Source organism: Salmo salar, chromosome ssa22, assembly GCF_905237065.1.
Source record: "Salmo salar chromosome ssa22, Ssal_v3.1, whole genome shotgun sequence".
NCBI lineage: Eukaryota > Metazoa > Chordata > Actinopteri > Salmoniformes > Salmonidae > Salmo > Salmo salar.
In genome coordinates, this window is record NC_059463.1 from 27,442,519 (window position 1) to 27,463,858 (window position 21,340).

A 21,340-nucleotide genomic window follows, 5' to 3' on the forward strand; every position below is an offset into this window, starting at 1 on the left:
TCCAGTTACTAATAAGCATGCACCCATTAAGAAAATTACTGTAAAAACTGTTACATCCCATTGGATTGATGAGGAATTGAAAAACTGTATGTTTGAGAGGGATGAGGCAAAAGGTATGGCAATTAAGTCTGGCAGCCCAAATGATTGCCAAACATACTGCAAATTAAGAAATCATGTGACTAAACTAAATAAAAATAAAAATAAACTACACTATGAAACAAAGGTAAATTATATAAAGAATGATAGTAAAAAGCTTTGGGGCACCTTAAATGATATTTTGGGGAAAATGGTAAACTCGGCTCCTTCATTGATTGAATCAGATGGCTCATTCATCACAAAGCCCACTGACATTGCAACTAATTTAATGACTTTTTCATTGGCAAGATAAGCAAACTTAGGGATGACATGCCAGCAACAAACGCTGACACTACACATCCAAGTATATCGGACCAAATTATGAAAGGCAAGAATTGTACTTTTGAATACCGTAAAGTCAGTGTGGAAGAAAAATATTGTTGTCTATCAACAATGACAAGCCATCAGGGTCTGACAATCTGGATGGAACATTTCTGAGGGTAATAGCAGACGATATTGCCACTCCTATTTGCCACATCTTCAATTTAAGACTACTAGAGAGCGTGTGCCCTCAGGTCTGGAGAGAAGCTAAAGTCATTCCACTACCCAAGAATAGTAAAGCCCCTTTACTGGCTCAAATAGCCGACCAATCAGCTTGTTACCAACCCTTAGTAAACTTCTGGAAAAATTTGTATTTGACCAGATACAATGCTATTTCACAGTAAACAAATTGACAACAGAATTTCAGCATGCTTATAGGGAAGGACACTCAACAAGCACAGCACTTACACAAATGACTGATTGGCTGAGAGAAATTGATGATAAACGATTGTGGGGGCTGTCTTGTTCGACTTCAGTGCAGCTTTTGACATTATCGATCATAGTCTGCTGCTGGAAAAACGTATGTGTTATGGCTTTACACGCCCTTGTCACGTCCTGACCAGTATAAGGGGTTATTTGTTATTTTAGTTTGGTCAGGACGTGGCAGGGGGTGTTTGTTTCATGTGGTTTGGGCTAGGTATTTAGGTAGAGGGGTATTTGTTTTATATGGTTCGAGGTGTGTGTGTACTTAGAGGGGTGTTGTATTTATGTGTTCCGGGGTTTTTGGTTTATGTTCTTGTTTTGTATTCTAGGTTGTCTATGTTGTGTATTTCTTTGTTGGCCTGGTGTGGCTCTCAATCAGGAACATCGTTGTTTCTGATTGAGAGTCATACTTAAGGAGCTTGTTTTTCACCTGTCCCTTTGTGGGTAGTTATCTTTGCGCTGCTGTTAGTTTAGCCAGCAAAACTGTCATTCTGTCGCTTCTTTGTTTTTCTCGTTTTTTTCCCCGTGTTCACGTTTAAATAAAATAATGATGAGCACGCAACGCGCTGCGCCTTGGTCTCTACATTACGACTACCGTGACAGCCCTGCTATAATGTGGATAAAGTGTTACTTGTCTAACAGAACACTGAGGGTGTTCTTTAATGGAAGCCTCTCAAATATAATCCAGTTAGAATCAGGAATTCCACAGGGGAGCTGTTTATGCCCCTTGCTTTTTTTCAATTTTTACTAATGACATGCCACTGACTTTGAGTAAAGCCAGAGTGTCTATGTGTGCGATGACTCAACACTATACACGTCAGCTACTACAGCAACTGAAATGACTGCAACACTCAACAAAGAGCTGCAGTGAGTTTCAGAGAGGGTGGCAAGGAATAAGTTATGCCTAAATATTTCTGAAACTAAACGCATTGTATTTGGAACAAAACACTCACTAAACCTCAACTAAATCTTGTAATAAATTATGTGGAAATGGATCAAGTTGAGATGACTAAACTGCTTGGAGTAACCCAAGATTGTAAACTGTCATGGTCAAAACATATTGATGCAGTAGTAGCTAACATGGGGAGAAGTCTGTCTATAATAAAGCGATGCTCTGCCTTCTTAACACTATCAACAAGGCAGGTCCTACAGGCCCTAGTTTTGTCGCACCTTGACTACTATTCAGTCATGTGATCAGGTTCCACAAAAAAAGGACTTGGGAAAATTGCAATTGGCTCAAAACAAGGCAGCATGGCTGCCCTTGGATGTACACAGAGAGCTAATATTAATAATATGCATGTCAATCTCTCCTGGCTGAAAGTGGAGGAGAGAAATTGAAAAAACAGATAAACACCTTATGGAACAGCGGGGACTGTGAAGCAACACAAACATTGGCACAGACACATGCATACACACACACACGATAACATATGCAATATACAAACACATGGATTTAGTACTGTAGATATGTGGTAGTGGTGGAGTAGGGGCCTGAGGGCACGCAGTGTGTTGTGAAATCTGTGAACGTATTGTAATGTCTTTAAAATTGTATAAACTGCCTTGAATAAACTGCCTAAACTGCATTGGCAGCAGCTAATGGGGATCCATAATAAATATACATATAAATAAGTTTCAAGTCATTTTAAGCGGTGTCACGTCCTGGCCAGTATAAGGGTTAATTGTTATTGTAGTTTGGTCAGGACGTGGCAGAGGGTATTTGTTTTATGTGGTCCGGGGTGGTGTTTTGGAAAAAGGGTGTTTGATTTAATATTTCCGGGTTTTTGGTTTATGATCTATGTTTATGTATTTCTATGTGTTGTCTAGTAAGTGTGTTTCTATGTGGAGTTAATTGGGGTGGACTTCCAATTGAAGGCAGCTGTGTGGTGTTGCCTTTGATTGGAAGTCCTATATTAGTTGGGTGTGTTTGTCTGTGTGTTTGTGGGAAATTGTTCTGTGTTTAGCCTTGTGCCTTGCCAGACTGTCAGTGGATCGTTCGTTCTCTTGTTTGTTGTTTTTTTGTTCGTTTTTGATTTAATAAATGTTCAAAATGAACAAACACAGTCCTGCTGCATTTTGGTCCTCCTTCACCGACGATAACCGTGACAAGCGGAACCATTTTGGTCAGTTATGTCATTATTTTTGGTTACCCTTGATTTTATTCAGGTACTAGACTGTGTCAAATATGTCTTGAATAAACTATGCTTTCCAAGGGACCAAAAAATATCAGAGTGAAATATTTAGTTTTTCATATTTACATAAATTGTCAGGCAATTCCGACAGTTCCTCTATGAGAATCCCCAAAGCTGTCTGTTTTTGAATTGCATTTTCCCAGCTGTGTGTCTGTGTGTGTGTGTGTGCGTGTGTGTGTGTGTGTGTGTGTGCGTGCATGAGTGTTTCACAGCGGCTGGCAGCTCTTGTAATTTGTCACTTTTCTCTCTTAGACAACAATTACTGGCTCTTCCAGACACTGAGGGATTGTGGGTTTGTTTGGGGCCTCTTTGACTCTCCGGTAAGCGCACATTCATCCCTGTCACTCAGAGAGAAAGAGAGAGAGAGAGAGGGTAGAGAGATGGAAGGGGTAGAGAGATGGAGGTGGTAGAGAGGGAGAGAGAGATGGAGGGGGTAGAGAGGGAGAGATTGAAGGAGTGGTAGAAAGAAAAGGGAAAGAGAAAGGAGAGAAAGAGGGAGACTTTTCCACGTAATGTGATCATTATCTGTCAATGGCCGCTGTAGAAAATATCACAGAGAGGCGCAGCGAGTCAACAACGAATATTTAATTCGCATTTATTATTTATTAAATTCATCACACAAAGACGATCCTGAAAGGGGACTTTTATACTGCCTGTCCTTTCATTGGCCTGTCAACACCTCCCCCCTTCCTCTGTCTCTCTCTTTCTCTCTTTCTCTCACACACACAAATGCCCCAACACACACACACATTCGGAAAGTATTCAGACCCCTTGACTCATTCCACATTTTGTTACATTTCAGCTTTTTCCTAAAATGGATTAAATAGATTTTTTTCCTCATCAATTTACCCCATAATGACAAAACAAAAACAGGTTTTTAGAAATGTTTGCAAATGCATTCAAATTTAAAAACTGAAATAACACATTTACATAATATCATACCTCAGGATAAGACCCAGATGCAGAGGAGTCTTGTTCTGAGCACAGACAGTGCAGGCGGCGACGAATGCTGAGAAATCAGGGACCATGCTGGGCCACCAAAAGGGTTGCTGCACCAAGACCAGGGTCCGACGGGAGCCAGGGTGGCAGGCAAGCCTGGAGGAATGAGCCCATTCCAGGACCGGAAGGCGGGCAGCCCCCAAGCTCATCCTTAACCTCCTCCGATAATCCATGCAGGAATGTGTCGAACAGGGATTCCAGGTTCCAGGCTCTCGCTGCAGCCAACATGCGGAAATAAACCGCATAGTCCGCCACACTGCGGGAGTGAAGCTGGAATAACTTCTGGGCAGTCGCTCTCCCTGACAACGGAGAATCTAAGACCTTATTTACTTCAGCCACGAACTCCTCCAGGCCGAAACACACGGCAGATTGTTGTTCCCACAACGCCGAAGCCCCGGCGAGAGCCCTCCTGGACATTAGCGTTATGAGCTTCAAGCGGTCCAAGGGGACGGAAGAGGGCTGCAGCTCGAAGATGAGGGAACATTGTGAAAGAAACGCCTGACAGGTTCCTGACCCTCCAGCGGAGTGTTCTAGAGGAGGTAAGCGGGGTTCTCGGGAAGCCATTGTGGTCTGGAGAGATGCACTACTGACAGCAGTGTTACTGAGGGGCTGTGAGTTTACTGTTGTGGCAGGCTGCCTTACAGATAATCCACGGACTTGCTCCAGCAATGCATTCAGGGCACGGTCATGGGGTTCTGCCAAGGTCTGGAATCCTTCCATAACACCTTGAAGTAACTCCTCGTGTCTCCCAATGGTGGCTCCTTGGGAGGAGACGGCGTTGCGTTGCTGGTCCGAGTCTACTGGGTCAGTCATGGCCAGTTCGTACAATCAGACCTCAGGATAAGACCCAGATACAGACAGTTTGAAATAATCAGTAATCCAAGGCATAATCTGTAATCTAAGGCAGTGTCAAGAGGTACAGAACGGCAGGCAGGCTCAGGGTCAGGGCAGGCAGAATGGTAAAAAACGGGAGAACTAGAAAACAGGAACTAACGAGAAACAGGAGCACGGGGAAAAATACTGGTAGGGTTGAACGAGACAATACGAACTGGCATTAGACAAACAGAAAACACAGGTATAAATGCACAGGGGATAATGGGGAAAATGGGCGACACCTGGGGGGTGGAGACAAGCACAAGACAGGTGAATCAGATCAGGGTGTGACACATAAGTATTCAGACCCTTTACTCAGTACTTTGTTGAAGCACCTTTGGCAGTGATTACAGCCTCTAACATTTTGGTATGACGCTACAAGCTTGGCACACCTGTATTTGGAGAGTTTCTGCTATTCTTCTCTGCAGATCCTCTCAAGCTCTGTCAGTTTGGATGGGGAGCGTCGTTGCACAGCTATTTTCAGGTCTATCTATGTTCAATCGGGTTCAAGTCCGGGCTCTGGCTGGGCCACTCAAGGACATTCAGAGACTTGTCAAGACAATGCAGGAGTGGCTTCGGGTCGTTGTCCTGTTTGAAGGTGAACCTTCACCCCAGTCTGATGTCCTGAGCACTCTGGAGCAGGTTTTCATCTAGGATCTCTCTGTGCTTTGCTCCATTCATCTTTCCCTAGATCCTGACTAGTCTCCCATTCCTCCCCACAGCATGATGCTGCCACCACTATGCTTCACCGTAGGGATGGTGCCAGGTTTCCTCCAGACATGACACTTGACATTCAGGCCAAAGAGTTCAATCTTGGTTTCATTAGACCAGATAATCTTTTTTCTCATGGTCTGGGAGTCCTTTAGGTACCTTTTGGCAAACTCCAAGCAGGCTGTTGTGCCTTTTACTGAGGAGTGGCTTCCGCCTGGCCTGATTGGTGGAGTGCTGCAGAGATGGTTGTCCTTCTGGATGGTTCTCTCATCTCCACAGAGGAACTCTGGAGCTCTGTCAGAGTGACCATTGGGTTCATGGTCACCTCCCTGAACAATGCCCTTTTCCCCTGATTGATCAGTTTGGCCGGGAGGCCAGCTCTAGGAGTCTTGGTGGTTCCAAACTTCTTCCATTTAAGAATGATGGAGACCACTGTGTTCTTGGGAACTGACAGCGCTTCTTGGGATCTTCAATCTTCAATTGTGAGTGATTGTCTGTTGTATTGTGGTCCGTATTTGTGGGCTTGGTAATTCTCTTGTATTTTGATGACTTTGAGTAAAGTTATTTTTATTTACTCATCTCTGCTGTCCTGCGCCTGACTCCTCTGCACCAGCTACACATAGATCCTTACAAGGAAAAACTCCCTAGAAAGACAGAAACCTAGGAAAAAGAGGAACCAGGCTCTGAGGTGTGGCCAGTCCTCTTCTGGCTGTGCCAGATGGAGATTGTAAGAGTACCACATCATTCTTCAAGATGCTCACTTGAGTGTATCATATAGTTATAATCACTGTCTAAAATAATTGGAGGGGGAATGCAGAGTTGAGATGATAAGAGCCTTAAGAAATTGAATATGAACTCGTCGTGTCCTAATGTGATCGTGTAAACATCTCGTGATCAACAGCAGTGTTTCTGTTGTGAGATGAACGACACAAGGCCACTAGAAAACTCCCACACACACAGTGATACCCTCAGGGTAGGAAAACACATTGACATTTTAGTCATTTAGCAGATGTTCTTATCCAGAGCGACTTAAAGTGAGTGCATTCATCTTAATATTGCTCGGTGGGACAACCCCATCACAGTCATAGTAAGTACATTTTCCCTCAATAAAGTAGCTATCAAGAGAAGTCAGAGCTAGTAAGGGGGAAAAGAGTCAAGTGTGAGTTTTAGTTCACAAAAGGCATTTTTTTTGGGGGGGGGGGGGGGGTCGGGGTGAGCAGGGGGTGTGAAGGGGGGTTGCTGTGGGTTTATTTAAGATACTCTTTGAAGAGGTAGGGTTTCCGGTGTTTTCGGAGAGTGAGCAGGGACTGATGTCCTAGCTTCAGGGGGAAACTGGTTCCACCATTGGGGTGCCAGGACAGAGAAGAGCTTGTACTGGGCTGAGCGGGAGCTGCACTCCCCTAGAGGTAGGAGGGCCAAGAGACCAGAGGTGGCAAAACTGAGTGCTCGGGTTTGTAACGCACAGGAGATGAGAAGCAGGTACAGGGAGTGATCCATTTAATATAGACGGACATGCAACGGAACAGGAACAGCGTCTGGACATAAACACGACACGACAAACAGTGCTACTACAGGGAACAACACAGAGGAGCAGACATATATGCAGGGGCAATCAATAAAGTGAAGGAGTCCAGGTGAGTCCAATGAGTGCAGCTGCGCCTAATGATGGTAACAGGTGAGTATGATGACAGGTAGCCTGGCGCCCCCTCGAGCGCCAGGGAGGGGGAGCGGAAGCAGGAGTGACAGTGTTGGGGTGTAGGATTTGAGCATAGCCTGAAGGTAGGGATACACACACATACATACAGTATGATCTCATTTTCTCAAGTGGCTGTCAACATCTCCACCTTAATGTGAACTCCCATGAAGGAAATGATTATTTCATCAATTCATTGTCATTGTTTAATCATAAACTGATCAAATATCATTAGTTTGGTTGGAACTGTTCAACTCTCAACACTAAACTCACTCACGCAAAAACACAGTCAAGCAAACACTCACTTTCTCTCTCACACACATATATACACACACTCACACACACACACACACACACTGACTTACACACACAATTATAGACATGCCAATAACAATTTGTGCTGTGCCCCATTGGCCGGTTTGGGTTGTGCAAAACAATAACAAAACATAAAACAGTAACAACAACAATCACTATCGTAACTGATAACTGCAGCAGCTGCTGGCAGCGAGAGGAGAGAAGAGGGCATTGGGAGGGTACTTGTGTGTGTGTTGTGGTGGGGAATGTTGTTATTTTGCCAGGACTAATTAGCCGTCTTTGTTTGTTGGTCTGGTCCTGACGCTTTCTTCTGGCCAACATAATAAACTGGGATTAGAGTAGAGGAGAGGAGAGGCCATTATTAAAAGCCTTCTCTCACTTCTGGGCCATTGTAACATAGGCAGTGTAAGTGAGGTGGGGGGGAGGAGGAGAGAGGGGGAAAGGGAGAGAGAGCAGCGAATAGAATGAATCATATCTGGACCAGACGAGGCAACGTCGTGTCACTCAAACTTTCCCCCAATCTCCACTCTGATTGGTCAGACGGATATCTCCACAGCAGGTACGGACGGCTACAATTCACATCATGGCACAAAGCAACAGAGCTTACTCAGAGTGCTGACACACACACACACACACACACACACACACACACACACACACACACACACACACACACACACACACACACACACACACACACACACACACACACACACACACACACACACACACACACACAGGTAGTAAAAAAGTGGCTGGTAGTGGGTGAATTATTAATGGAGTGTGTGCCACCTCTGGCCTACACAACACTGTCCACCCATGACCACGTACAGGCCTGAGCTTAACAACTACAGTGTAAAGACATGAATACAAGACAGGAGATCACTGATACACTGAGGCACTGCCAGCCAGCCTGGGTCTGGGGGGAGTTAGAGGACTTTATTAAATTATTTCCTGCTCTGACTTTACCATTTTGAGTTAAACTGATGGCAGCACAGGAGCTGTCTCCTCTTTCAGACCTCTGCCTGCTGAAATGGCCTGCGTGAGTGTGTGCTGAAATATCATCACAGAAATGGAGGGTGACATTTTGACAACCACTGTCACTATATCACTTTGAATATTCCCTGTAGCCATTTTCAAAACAAGGTTGGGTTGCAACAAGTACACATTGCCCTCCATGGACAATGAAAGAAGTATTGAGTTGAGTTAATTATTGCCGTGCAATGACATGTTTTGAAATACATGGTTGTGCTGTACTGCACGTACTCCTGTAGCAGCTAGATGGTCTTTGCCCTTCGGCCATCAGATTTGCCACCAATGCTCCTTATAGGCAAATCACTGCACTCTATACTCCTCTGTAAACTGGTCATCTCTGTATACCCGTCACAAGACCCACTGGTTGATGCTTATTTATAAATCCCTCTTAGGCCTCACTCCGCCCTATCTGAGATACTAACTGCAGCCCTCATCCTTCACATACAACACCTGTTCTGCCAGTCACATTCTGTTAAAGGTCCCCAAAGCACACACATCCCTGGGTTGCTCCTCTTTTCAGTTCGCTGCGGCTATCGACTGGAACGAGCTGCAACAAACACTCAAACTGGACAGTTTTATCTCCATCTCTTCATTCAAAAACTCAATCATGGACACTCTTACTGACAGTTGTGGCTGCTTCGCGTGATGTATTGTTGTCTTTACCTTCTTGCCCCTTGTGCTGTTGCCTGTGTCCAATAATGTTTGTACCATGTTTTGTGCTGCTACCATGTTGTGCTGCTTCCATGTTATATTGGTACCATGTTGTTGTCATGTTGTGTTGCTACCATGCTGTGTTGTCATGTGTTGCTGCTATGCTATGTTGTTGTCTTAGGTCTCTCTTTATGTAGTGTTGTGTTGTCTCTCTCGTCATGATGTGTGTTTTGTTCTATATATATATATATATATAGGGTAACGAGGGGTAACGAGCAATTGTTATTTAACCTTTAGTTAAATAAAGGTTAAATAAAAATTTAAAATAAAATACTTGGAGTTATACAGTCATTTTTAAGCTGTCAAATAAATAGATACTATAGCTAGATAATTTGATACAGCATGCATTTCTGTTTGATTGTCTAGTTAGACTGGACTGCTCTGGACTCAGACCAGAGATATCTATCAACTATGCCAGTGCTTTTAGAGACTGTCGAATTAATATGAATTAATAAATATGACTTGTTATGCTCAGTAGAGACAGCTGTGACAGGTACAGGCTTCTTGTCTTTGTACCATCTCTCACAGCCCACTTTGTCCTTTTGAATTAAATAAATAAAAACACTTGCTTAATTTCCTCTCTGATACTTCACAGTGAATCATGAAACAGACTCAAAAGTGGAGACAAGGCTCCTCTTTCACTTTCTCTCTCCCTCCCTCTCCTATTTGCCTGCTGTGTGCTTTACACACATTCGTCAACTCTTTCTCCCTACATTTCTTTGAAGGTCTCCTTTTTTGTGTGGTATTTTCCTCTCTCTCTCCGTCTCACCTTTTCTTTCTGACTGTCCTCAGCTCTTACTCTTTCTTTGTATCACTCTCGCTCCTCTAACCTCTTTTCCTCTTTCTTCCTCTCCTTTTGACCCCCCTCTCCCCTCTGTCTCTCCGCTCTGTTCCATCAGACACGGTTAGATGGTGACAGCCATTCAATTGGATAATTAACACCAGTTTAATGCTCATTACCCACAATGCATTTGTCTCGTTTGATTTGTAATTATGAGGCCTTTTCAAAGGATAACATGTTTAGATCTGTGTAGCGCTCTCTTTGTGGTGGCTTTATCAGTGCCATTGATTTAAACCTACAGGGAAAGCAGGAGTCTATTATCATAAATTACTGTACTCTACTTGCCCGTGTATCAGATTATGTCTGTTCATTTCCTCGAAATAGAAATAGAATACAATCTATTGTATTTGCACATCTTCCTTTTGGAGGTTTGCGTTGTCATTTAGACAAAATCATTTCTCTTTCCTTTTTTTTCTAAGCTGTTTGTTTAAATATGTTCCTGACTGTTTGTTGTACTTAGGTCATTTAATTAGCTGGTAAAGTGACTATAAAGACATATTACGGTCAAATTCCAGCCTCTGGGATAAAAAAAAACATGTTCTACTTGGACAACTTCAGATGTGTCATTTGTCTCCAGGGGAATGCAAAGCACTTGGTGAAATGAAGTCATGCTCTGGTGTCAGAGTACTGCTGCCCCGATCTCTTCTAACACTGTTTTAATAGTGTTGGTTTTGTTTTGTTTTCCATCCTTAATGCAATTTCACCACCTGAAATGTAATTTCACCACAGGTAACTGTCAAAATAAAGGAAACGCCCAGAAAAAAGTGTTTAATAGGGTGTTGGGACACCAAGAGCTGCCAGAACAGCTTCAATGCACCTTGGCATAGATTCTACAAATGTCCGCAACTCTATTGGAGGGATGCGACACCATTCGACCACGAGAAATTCTATTATTTGTTGTTTTGTTAATGGTGGTGGAAAACAGTTACATAATTTAATTATATCTGGTCTAAGGTCTAACGTTTATATCCAATGATAAACCATTGAATTAATTAGCCTACTGTCTAATATCAGGACAAAGTTAGTGTGAATGTTTTAAATTTGAATAAGGAGATTTAGTTCAATTTAGACACACAGTTTACTTTTTATCCAGAATACCTTCAGAATTCTCTTGTGCTGTCTCTAGTTACATTCATATTTTAATGAAATGGTCACAGCTTCTTTTTCCTTTACCGACCCCTGTTGAGAAAAAACAATCCCATCCACCCATTCTCTATCACTCCTCAACAACCCATCCCTCCATCCACCACTCTGTCCACAGTCTTCCAGCTCTGAACTCATGTACATAGACACAGTCAGTCAATCAAAGCGTATCTAAATTGAAAGCAGAACATCTCATTTGAGACAACGACTGTGTTTCAAATGACTCAATCTATTCCATATAGTGCAATACAGTACTTACGGCAAGAGCCATAGAGGGTGTAGTGTATCACGCTAAAGCCTCAGCATTGGGTCAAATTAGTAACTCAGATAGTGGGACACAACCTTGTCTAGGAGTTTGGAGAGATTCACACCAGACTAACCCTAACCCATTTCCACTTGACTTTACTGACAAAGTTATCCATCACTCCTACCAGAATGACAGTTCTACCTGCTTATCATTGACCGTTGTTTTGTCCCTGTAGAGAACTATAAAAGTGTGTGTGCATGTGCCTGTGCCTGGCTAGATTTCTTTGAGTTTGGCCACACTAGCTTTTTACTAACTCAATGCTGTCTATAACTATGTATGTCAGTATAGTCCAGGTCATATGTGCCACATTTTAGATGCCGTTAATTTTTTCATAAAAGCATGAAACTTGGTACACTTGTACAGTTTGGGGTCCTGAACATTTTCAGAAAGGGAGCCATTGCAAAAACGCCTCCTGGTGGCTGTGGTGGACATTTTTCTATTCCTGATGTTTTGATGATCAAAGATTACAATGGTGCCATGTACAACATCATAAACTATTCAGGTTATTATATAATGGTGGACTGCCATGGTAGCCATGGAAGGAAATGTCTTTCTGTGGCATAGAGAGCCATACAGTGGTCTGCTACTGTCTTCTTGCCCCTGGTTGTGAAAGTGGGTACTGTGTGTAAATTCACAGAAAACAGGAAGGGCATTTGATTTCTCTGGACCCAGGGACTTGATTTAATTTGTCGGTATGTACCTCAAGTGCTTGCTGGTCCCAAATGCCACCCACCACTCCTCAAATTATATTTCAGAAGGGAACATTCTCAGTTTCGAGCAATTCACAATTCTCCTTTGTGATTGCACTAGCAGTCAATAAAACAGAAATCAAACTCATTTTGCATCACATCAAAATCAATAACTACAAATTGCATTTATTTAGTGATTTTCACAACAACAATTGTCAGAAAGTGCTTTACATTTACCCGGCCTAAACCACCAAAGAGCAATCAGCAGCTGCACTATGTGGCAAGATAAAGAAAAGATGGAAGGAGCCTTCTTTAGCCGTACAGAGAAGATGGTTGGAGTGCAAGCTGTGACACACTGTCAATTTTGGCAAGAAAGTACAGTATATCTGACAACCAGACATTTAGACAAGACAAGTCATAATAAGTTAATGGCATGGATGACCAACAAGGTCATAGTAGATCAGAGTGTACAAGACCCTAGTCTGAGAGTTGCCCACATATGCGTACATAGATCTAATATTCTATACACTGCGTGCACAATTATTAGGCAAGTGAGTATTCTGATCTTATCATTGTTTCTATTCACATTTTTGAACTCCAAATCATATAAACTTGAATGCTTATTGGATTTAATCATTTTCAGGTGATATGTATTAATGAGGGAGGGTGTGGCGAAAGTGAATAACACCTTATATCGAGGTGTGCATAATTATTAGGCAGCCTCATTACCTCAGGTAAAATGGGCCAAAAAAGAAATGTAACTGACACTGAAAAGCCAAAAATGTAAAATGCCTTTCAGACGGATGCGACACTCATTAAATAGCTAAACTATTGAGGTGTGACCACCGGACATTCAAACGTTTTGTTGCGAATAGTCAACTGGGGCGCAAAAAACGCATGGGGAAGAAAAGGCGCAAATTAACTGCAAAAGACTTGAGAAAAATTAAACAGTCAAACTACCAGGAACCCATTATCCTCCAGTGCCACCGTATTCCAGAACTGCAACCTACCTGGAGTGTTTAGAAGTAGAAGGTGTCAAGTGCTCAGAGACATGGCCAAGGTCAAGAAGACTGACACAAGACCACCACTGAATAAGATTCACAAGTTGAAGCGTCAAGATTGGGCAAAGAAATACCTGAAGACAGATTTTTCAAAGGTTATATGGACAGATGAAATGAAAGTGACTCTTGATGGACCAAATGGATGGGCCCGTGGCTGGATCAGTAATGGACACAGGGCACCACTTTGAGTCAGGTGCCAACAAGGTGAAGGAGGGGTACTGATATGGGCTGCTATCATTGAGGATGAGGTAGTTGGACCTTTTCAGGTTGAAGATGGACTGAAACTCAACTCTCAAACCTACTGCCAGTTTCTGGAAGATTCTTTCGTCAAACAGTGGTACAGGAAGAAGTCCTCAGCATTCTAGAAGGCCATGATCTTTATGCAGGACAATGCTCCATCACATGCATCCAAGTACTCCACTGCTTGGCTAGCCAGCAAGGGCCTCAAAGATACCTGAATAATGACCTGGCGCCCTTCCTCACCTGACTTAAATCCTATTGAGAACTTGTGGGCCCTTCTCAAACGTGAGATTTACAGTGATGGAAGACAATACACCTTTTTGAACAGAATTTGGGAGGCTGTGGTTGCTGCTTCAGCGAAAATTGATCGTGAACAGATCAAGAAACTGACAGACTCCATGGATGGAAGGCTCATGGCAGTTATTGAAAATAAGGGTGGCTATATTGGTCACTGAATATTTTTGAAAAGCCAAAAATTGTATATAATTGTCATTTTGTGTTACCTATCTGTTACACTTACTCTTAAAAACTGAGCATAAACAAGTGAGTTGAGAGAAATTATTTTAGTAATTTAGTTGCCTAATAATTCTGCACACTAATAGTTGCCTAATAATTGTGCACACTTATATATTTCCCTGAAAAAGACAAAACTCACTTTTCCTTTGTTAAACATTCAGGTTTGAGGTTCAATAAAATTTTGGATTGACTGAGAGCATTGTGTTTGTTCAACAAAAAAAATGAATCCCGAGGAATACAATTTGCCTAATAATTGTGCACGCAGTGTATACTTATTCAATCCACGTCATCCCAAAATGAGTCTATATGTGGGCATTCTGAGAATGTGGCCAAAACATCAGTCAACTTCTCTTGATGTGTTGTGTGACATTTTTGCAAACGGTTTTCTTGTATTGCTCACTGTTATGTATTTTGTTCAGCCAGAAGATGCAGCATATTCTCCTGGGACATCCACTGCTGAAATACTTAATCCGTCTCATGTCGTTCTTGACAACACGCCAGTAATCCAAACCATACAATAGAACCGATTTGACATTGCTGTTATGTAGGTGGATATTTGTTTTGAGGCTGCTCTGTTCAGACCTCCAGATGGGATGAGTTGGGCAAATGCACAATGTGAGGTTTTTGGCTAAGTTTAGAGATCTTCCAGCTGGGAGAACAGGCTCCACTGAATACCTCTGGGTTTATATGATGTGGTTTTGATCATGATGCAGTCAATGGTAATAAGGAAGAGGATCTGAGAGATGAAGGAACACTGTCTCACTCCAGACTGCACAGTGAACCACTCAGACTTGCGCAATCTGTGTGCACAACCAATAAACTTTGATTTGATATGATTTGATTTCATAATGACGTTGCATTCTAATTGGTCTAAAATGTTCCCTATGATTGTAACAATCTTGAATAGTATACGTTGAATAGTATATAGATCTTCCAGAAAGTGTCACCACTACCAAATGCCTTGAAGTCTATGAAGTGAGAATGGGGAAGTCGGTGGACCATACATCCTTGTGCAAATCAGAATCATGCTTGCTCCTGCCTTAGCTTGGTGTCAATGGCTGATGCCATACATTACCCCCAAACCGAGCTTCACTTTCCAGAATAAAAAATAAAAAATAATTATATTGTGTACATTGTCAGACACAGCGATTTAATTGTATTTCTTCTTACCCACATTCACCAATATATCATAATCTGAACTGTTCATTGTGTTGTACTTGGCGTTATTGTAATCCTTTACCATTAAAACATAGCTGTAGACGTCACCTTTTCTGTGTTATGTTTGGTTCAGCAGATGTGAAGGAAAATGCATTGTCCTGCTACTGTACAGTATATGGTGGGAAAGAAAACTGGCCGCCACAGCCGCCAGGAGGCGTTTTTGAGGTTGTACGTGGCGACATTGTAATCCTTGACCATTAAAAAACATAGGGGTTGACATAACCTTTTATGCGTTATCATGTTTGGTTCAGCAGATATGAAGGAAAATATACATTGCTATATGGTGGGAAATAAAAATGGTTGCCACAACCACCAAGAGTAGTTTTTACGATGGCTCCCTTTCTGAAAGTGTACAGGACCCATAACTGTACAAGTTTCATGCTTTTATGAATAAGTTAACAGAATTTTCAAACATCACCTGGACTAGTAAGAAAATAGCAATATGTGACCTTTTGCCAGCAGACCCTCGTTCCCCCTCAGTCTCCTCACGTGTGTAGGAATGATTTGCTTTTCCAACTCCTCTTTCTATACCATGTTGTTTATTTACCCACTTATTCTGAGAATAAATCAAGGTCAGCACACAAAGCCAACACATAGCCACTAAGATTCATTGTAATGCAAATACTCCTGCATCTCTAACACTAGGCTGACAGACACTGACATGCCAAACAATACACAATACAAACACACACAAACACGCTGTCTCTGGTCTCTCCATTCTCGCTCTCCCGCTCTTCTCTCCCTCATTTCCTCTCTCTATTCAGTGTGTCAGACCAGAGTGAATCAGGATTGAACGATCATCCATCAGGGGTTATCTAAGGCACTGCATCTCAGTGCAAGAGGCATCACTACAGTCCCTGGTTTGAATCCAGGCTGTATCACATCCGGCCGTGATTGGGAGTCCCATAGGGCGGCCCACAATTGCCCCGGTCGTCCCGGTTTGGCCGGGGTAGGCCGTCAATGTAAATAAGATTTTGTTATTAACTGACTTGCCTAGTTAAATGAAGGTGAAATACAAAATGAAAATCTCTACACCAGCCCTCCGTTCAATTCTCCCATATCTGTGTGTGTGTGGGTGTTACTAAGTTTATAGTTTTACTGCTTTCATTATCTGTGTGTGTGTGTGTGTGTGTGTGTGTGTGTGTGTGTGTGTGTGTGTTCTTGAGTGCATGTGGTGTGTGACATGTGTATAGTATTATCGTTATTTCGAACTGTGTGTGAATGCGTGCATGCTCCTGGTAAATCTGTCAGAGACTTCAAAGCGCTAGCCACCTCCCTCCTTGATGAGCGAGCTATTCCGATGTTTATCATGACCAGCTTTTCAACTCAGGAGCCTCACAGAAACATCAAGGGATGGAGGGATTAACGGGATAAAAAGGAAGAGAGAAAACAGTGTGGGAATAATATTACAAATAGAAATAGTTTCCGGTTCCCTGGGGGACACTGACGTGAGAGAGAGGTGCCGTATCAGCCCCGTCTGTTAATCTGTCTGTGATCCAAACTGTCTGTCTGTGTCTGTGTGTTCCAGATGGTACATTCAGCATCAGTATGCTACTGGCACTCTTACTGTCAGGGTTAATTGTTAATGTAGCCCTTTCCTGCAATCAAATGACCTAGTGGCTTCATGGGTGGAATGTTATTAATATTTTTCTGAATTTCAGAATTAATAAACGTTTTTTTTTTTTTACGCCTAAAATCCGGTGTTCCTATGTCAAACAGTTTTGTTATATTTCAGTCTTCTGTGATGTATACAACGTTTAATATTGGGATGCACACTCAAAATGTAATACATCTAAACTCTATATCTGACATGGTACAGGAGGTGTGAGGTGTATACTTTTGTTTCAAAGTACATTTGTTTAAGACTACCAAGGAGCACTCTCTGTGACCCTGATTTTTTTTTTATTTTTATTTTTATTAAACCTTTATTTAACTTGGCAAGCCAGTTAAGAACAAATTGTTATTTACAATGACGGCCTACCAAAAGGCAAAAGGCCTCCTGCGGGGACGGATGCTGGGATATATCAGATAGGGGGGAGTGAGGCCTAAGAGGGTTTTATAAATAAGCATCACTTTTTTTTAACACACTGCAGTAAAATTAAGAGGTATTGAGAGACTTTAGTAAACTACGGAAAGACATAAAGAAATATAATCAACAACATTGAGTGCTGTACAATACAGTAATACAATATAGTAACACACACGTTTTTTTTCCATCCATATTCTGTATTTTTTTAAATAATGGTCTAAATGAGGTTATAGGATGTTCATCCTTCTGGCAGATCGCTCGAGATTGACTTCGAATTTGGACGTCTGCCCATGTCGTGAGGACGTCGGGAAATGCCTTTAAAGCAGCCCACTAGGGGCAACAGCGAGCACTATTACCATCAAGTGGACAGGGGTGGTGGATGGGCTTAATCCCATGACTCCGGATCTGAAGTGATAGACACAAATGTTTTATTTCTTTGTTTTAACCCTATCCCAAACCTTAACTCTTACCTTAGATATTTGGAATGAATGCCTAAATGTATCCCATTACACTTGTACCCATATACGGTTTGAAAATAGCAGATTTGGGCTGTGATAAGCTCCTAAATTGGAATGCAGTGGCTGTACAGTAACATGCTATAAATGATGTCAGGCTCTGCGCTTCACAATGCTGTATGGGTTTTGACTGACGATGTTGCCCCCATCCCTCATGCTATTTGGGCATCTTTTGGTAATGTTTTCTTGTCAAGTGAGGGAAATGCTATAAATTAAGAAGATTCTGTGTATTTTTAAAGATGAGACGTTGAGGAGTATAATAAATACAGTTTTCATGTCATACAAGCAAGCCAAACACCTGTGAGTCCAAATGTGCACTTTACATTTCCATATCATAAAACCATGTCATATACAGTTTCAACATTTATGATCACTATGTTTGATGTACAGTTACAAGATGACATGATGTCATACCCTGGGTTGTTCTGAACAGAATGATCCTGTTTGTCTATTGCAGGTATTCCCAAACTGGGGTACACGCAATGCCGTCGGGGGTACGCCAAATAAAAATGTGATTAACCTCTAGAGGACCCCTTCCCGCTTCCCAATTTCTCAAACAATCAACAATTTTTCACCATTTGAAAGATAAACATCTCCTAAATCCAACCACATTGTCCGATTTCAAAGAGGCTTTACGGCGAAAGCATAAAGTTAGGTTATGTTAGGAGAGTACATTGAAAATAGCTGTGTGTAATGTTTTGTCAATTCAAAGACAGGCATCACCAAAAGCAGAAAACCAGCTAAAATTATGCACTAACCTTTGACAATCTTCATCAGATGACACTCCTAAGACATTATGTTATACAATACATGCATTTTTTGGTTCCATCAAGTTCATATTTATATCCAAAAACAGCATTTTACAGTGGCGGTGAAATTCAGATTTTTTTCTCCCTCAAATGCTTCCGGTGAACCAGCGTTTGTCACAGCTGTCTTCAAAAATGGACCAAAATGCAGCAGAGTTAGTATTCATCCTTCAATTTAATTAGAACGAACACTATATAAGAACAAAACAAGGAAACTGACAGCCAACAGTCCTGTCAGGTGCAACCACACTAAACAAGAAACAATTACCCACAACCCCAAAGAAAAACACACACTCCTATATAGGACTCCCAATCAAAGGCAACTCAACACACCTGCCTTCAATTGGGAGTCCTAATCACCAACAACCATTCTCACACACACACAAAAACTCTGTCACATCCTGACCAAAACTAATCCAATTGCTCCCTCTGCTGGTCAGGATGTGACAGCGTTACAATTTACAAAATTACTATTCGAAAACATTGGTAAATTATAATATTGTCATTCAAAGAATTATAGATTAACATCTCGTAAATGCTACCGCATTGCCAGATTTCAAAATAACTTTACTGGGAAATCACACTTTGCAATAAACAGGGTGCTATGCTAAGAACAATAGGCTAGGATATACAGGTCAGCACCATCTTGGAACCATCTAATATCAATAATACTATTGTAAATAATCCCTTACCTTTAATTATCTTCATCAGAAGGCACTTCCTGGAATCCCAGGTCCACAACAAATGTGGTTTCTTTCGACAAAGTTCATAATTTATGTCCAAATAACTCCAAGTTGTTCCATGTTGTTAGCACGTTCAGTAGGCTCCTCAAAATGACCCACCTGACCCAGATTGCGATTTATAATGGGCCGGAAACAACAACAGTAATTTTAGGATGGCGGGGATGCAAAACAACAAAACAAGAGTGCTTGCTCTAGTCCCTCAATGGCACAGCTAGGAGGGTTCAGTGAAGCACCTTATTGTTGAAGACTCTTCTTTGAGTCGTAAAAATGTATTGGAATGACTTAGGAACTCTTTGGAGATGTGTGTGGTCACTTGGAGACACCACGTACTCCTCTCATTCAGACCCTTGTCATTTTTTTGTCTTATGTTGCACGTACCCCAAATGTATTATGCTACTAAGTGTATCCAGAATATTGTCAGTTTTCGTTATCAACAAACGCAGCAGAAAGTATAGTAAATGTAACATGCACATAAAGTCAACAGTGTAGTGTCCTCATCTTTGGTCTAATAATGTTTCCACTATTTCGAAACTGTTCCATTTCAATTGCTAAGATGCTTATGCATATGCATTTCATATGCATTTCTTCTGTAAGAAACATTTCAATTTATCCCAGTCCATATAGGCCAATTCCCACGAGTGTAAAGGGTTAATGTTTTAACACTATCCAAAACCTTAACCTTTCATTTCTAAATTTAACATTTGGAGCAACTTTACATTTGAGGTTGGGGAAATGTAATGATGCTGAGCAGGAGGAGTCAACCCAGGGTGTGAAAAACACCAAGAAATCTGACGTTTGGAGCAACTTTGAAATTTGGAGAAATGTGGAAAAACATCCAAATCTGAAGTCAAATTGGTAAAACCATGAGATCTTGTTGCATCCTTAACAGAGCAGAGACATGTTGGTAAGCTTTTTTCTTTTTTACTGAGGAGGCACGATGAAACCATGGTGTTGCCAGATATTTCCGTTTACCCTGCCACATAACCCACATTTATCAGTGGAGCCTGTATAATTGAAAGTTAATATGTAGTATGTGTGCTGAATAAGGTTGAAACGTGGTCTACATTTAGATTTTTCCTACGGGAGTATGAACAGTGCACTGACTCTTTGGCCCAAATGTTTGTGTTAAAGTCTAACTTTCTTCTCCCTCCTCTCCAGTCAGTGAGTCTATGCAGGGTTCCAATTACATATTGACTGTTGGAGTTTCCCAAGAAATAATGGGGTGGACCAAAGAATAATATTTTCCAATATTATTATGCGTATTCATATAGATTTTTGTCTCTCCCTTTCTTTCCACTCTCTCCCTTCCCTTCTCAATTAAAATGTTTCAATTCAATTTAAGGGCTTTATTGGCATGGGAAATGTATGTTTACATTGCCAAAGCAAGTGAAATAGATAATAAACAAATGTCAAATAAACAACTAAAAATTAACAGTGAGCATTACACTTACAAAAATGTAATATTATAGTGTTGTAATGATGTGCAAATAGTCTCTCTCTCCCTCTCTCCCTTTCTTTCTCTCTCTCCCCTTTGCACTCTCCTTCTCTCTCTCCCCCCTCCTCTCTTCCCCCCTTCTCTCTCCAACCCTCTCTTTCCCATGCAGCGTGTGAAGTGGGTTTCTATAAGCCAATGGCAGGTGATGGGTTGTGTGGGAGGTGTCCTCTACAAAGCCACTCAGAGACCAGAGCTGCCCTCTACTGCCCCTGTGACTCCAGCCACTACAGGGCCCCTACAGACCCCCCTGCCGCACCCTGCACAAGTACATAACTCACAAATGCACACAGTCATGCACACACACAGATGAAAATAAACATCTGAAAGAGAAA

At 41.8% G+C, this 21,340-nt stretch overlaps 1 protein-coding gene across 1 annotated transcript in view; it reads left to right on the forward strand.

Annotated features, from left to right (window-relative positions):
* Positions 1–21,340, forward strand: part of LOC106583107 (ephrin type-A receptor 8) — a 170,070-nt gene that overhangs the window by 137,307 nt on the left and 11,423 nt on the right. The window contains exon 6 of the mRNA XM_014166932.2: positions 21,118–21,273. Within this exon, the coding sequence (XP_014022407.1) occupies positions 21,118–21,273 (156 nt within the window). The remainder of the gene's footprint in view (positions 1–21,117; positions 21,274–21,340) is intronic.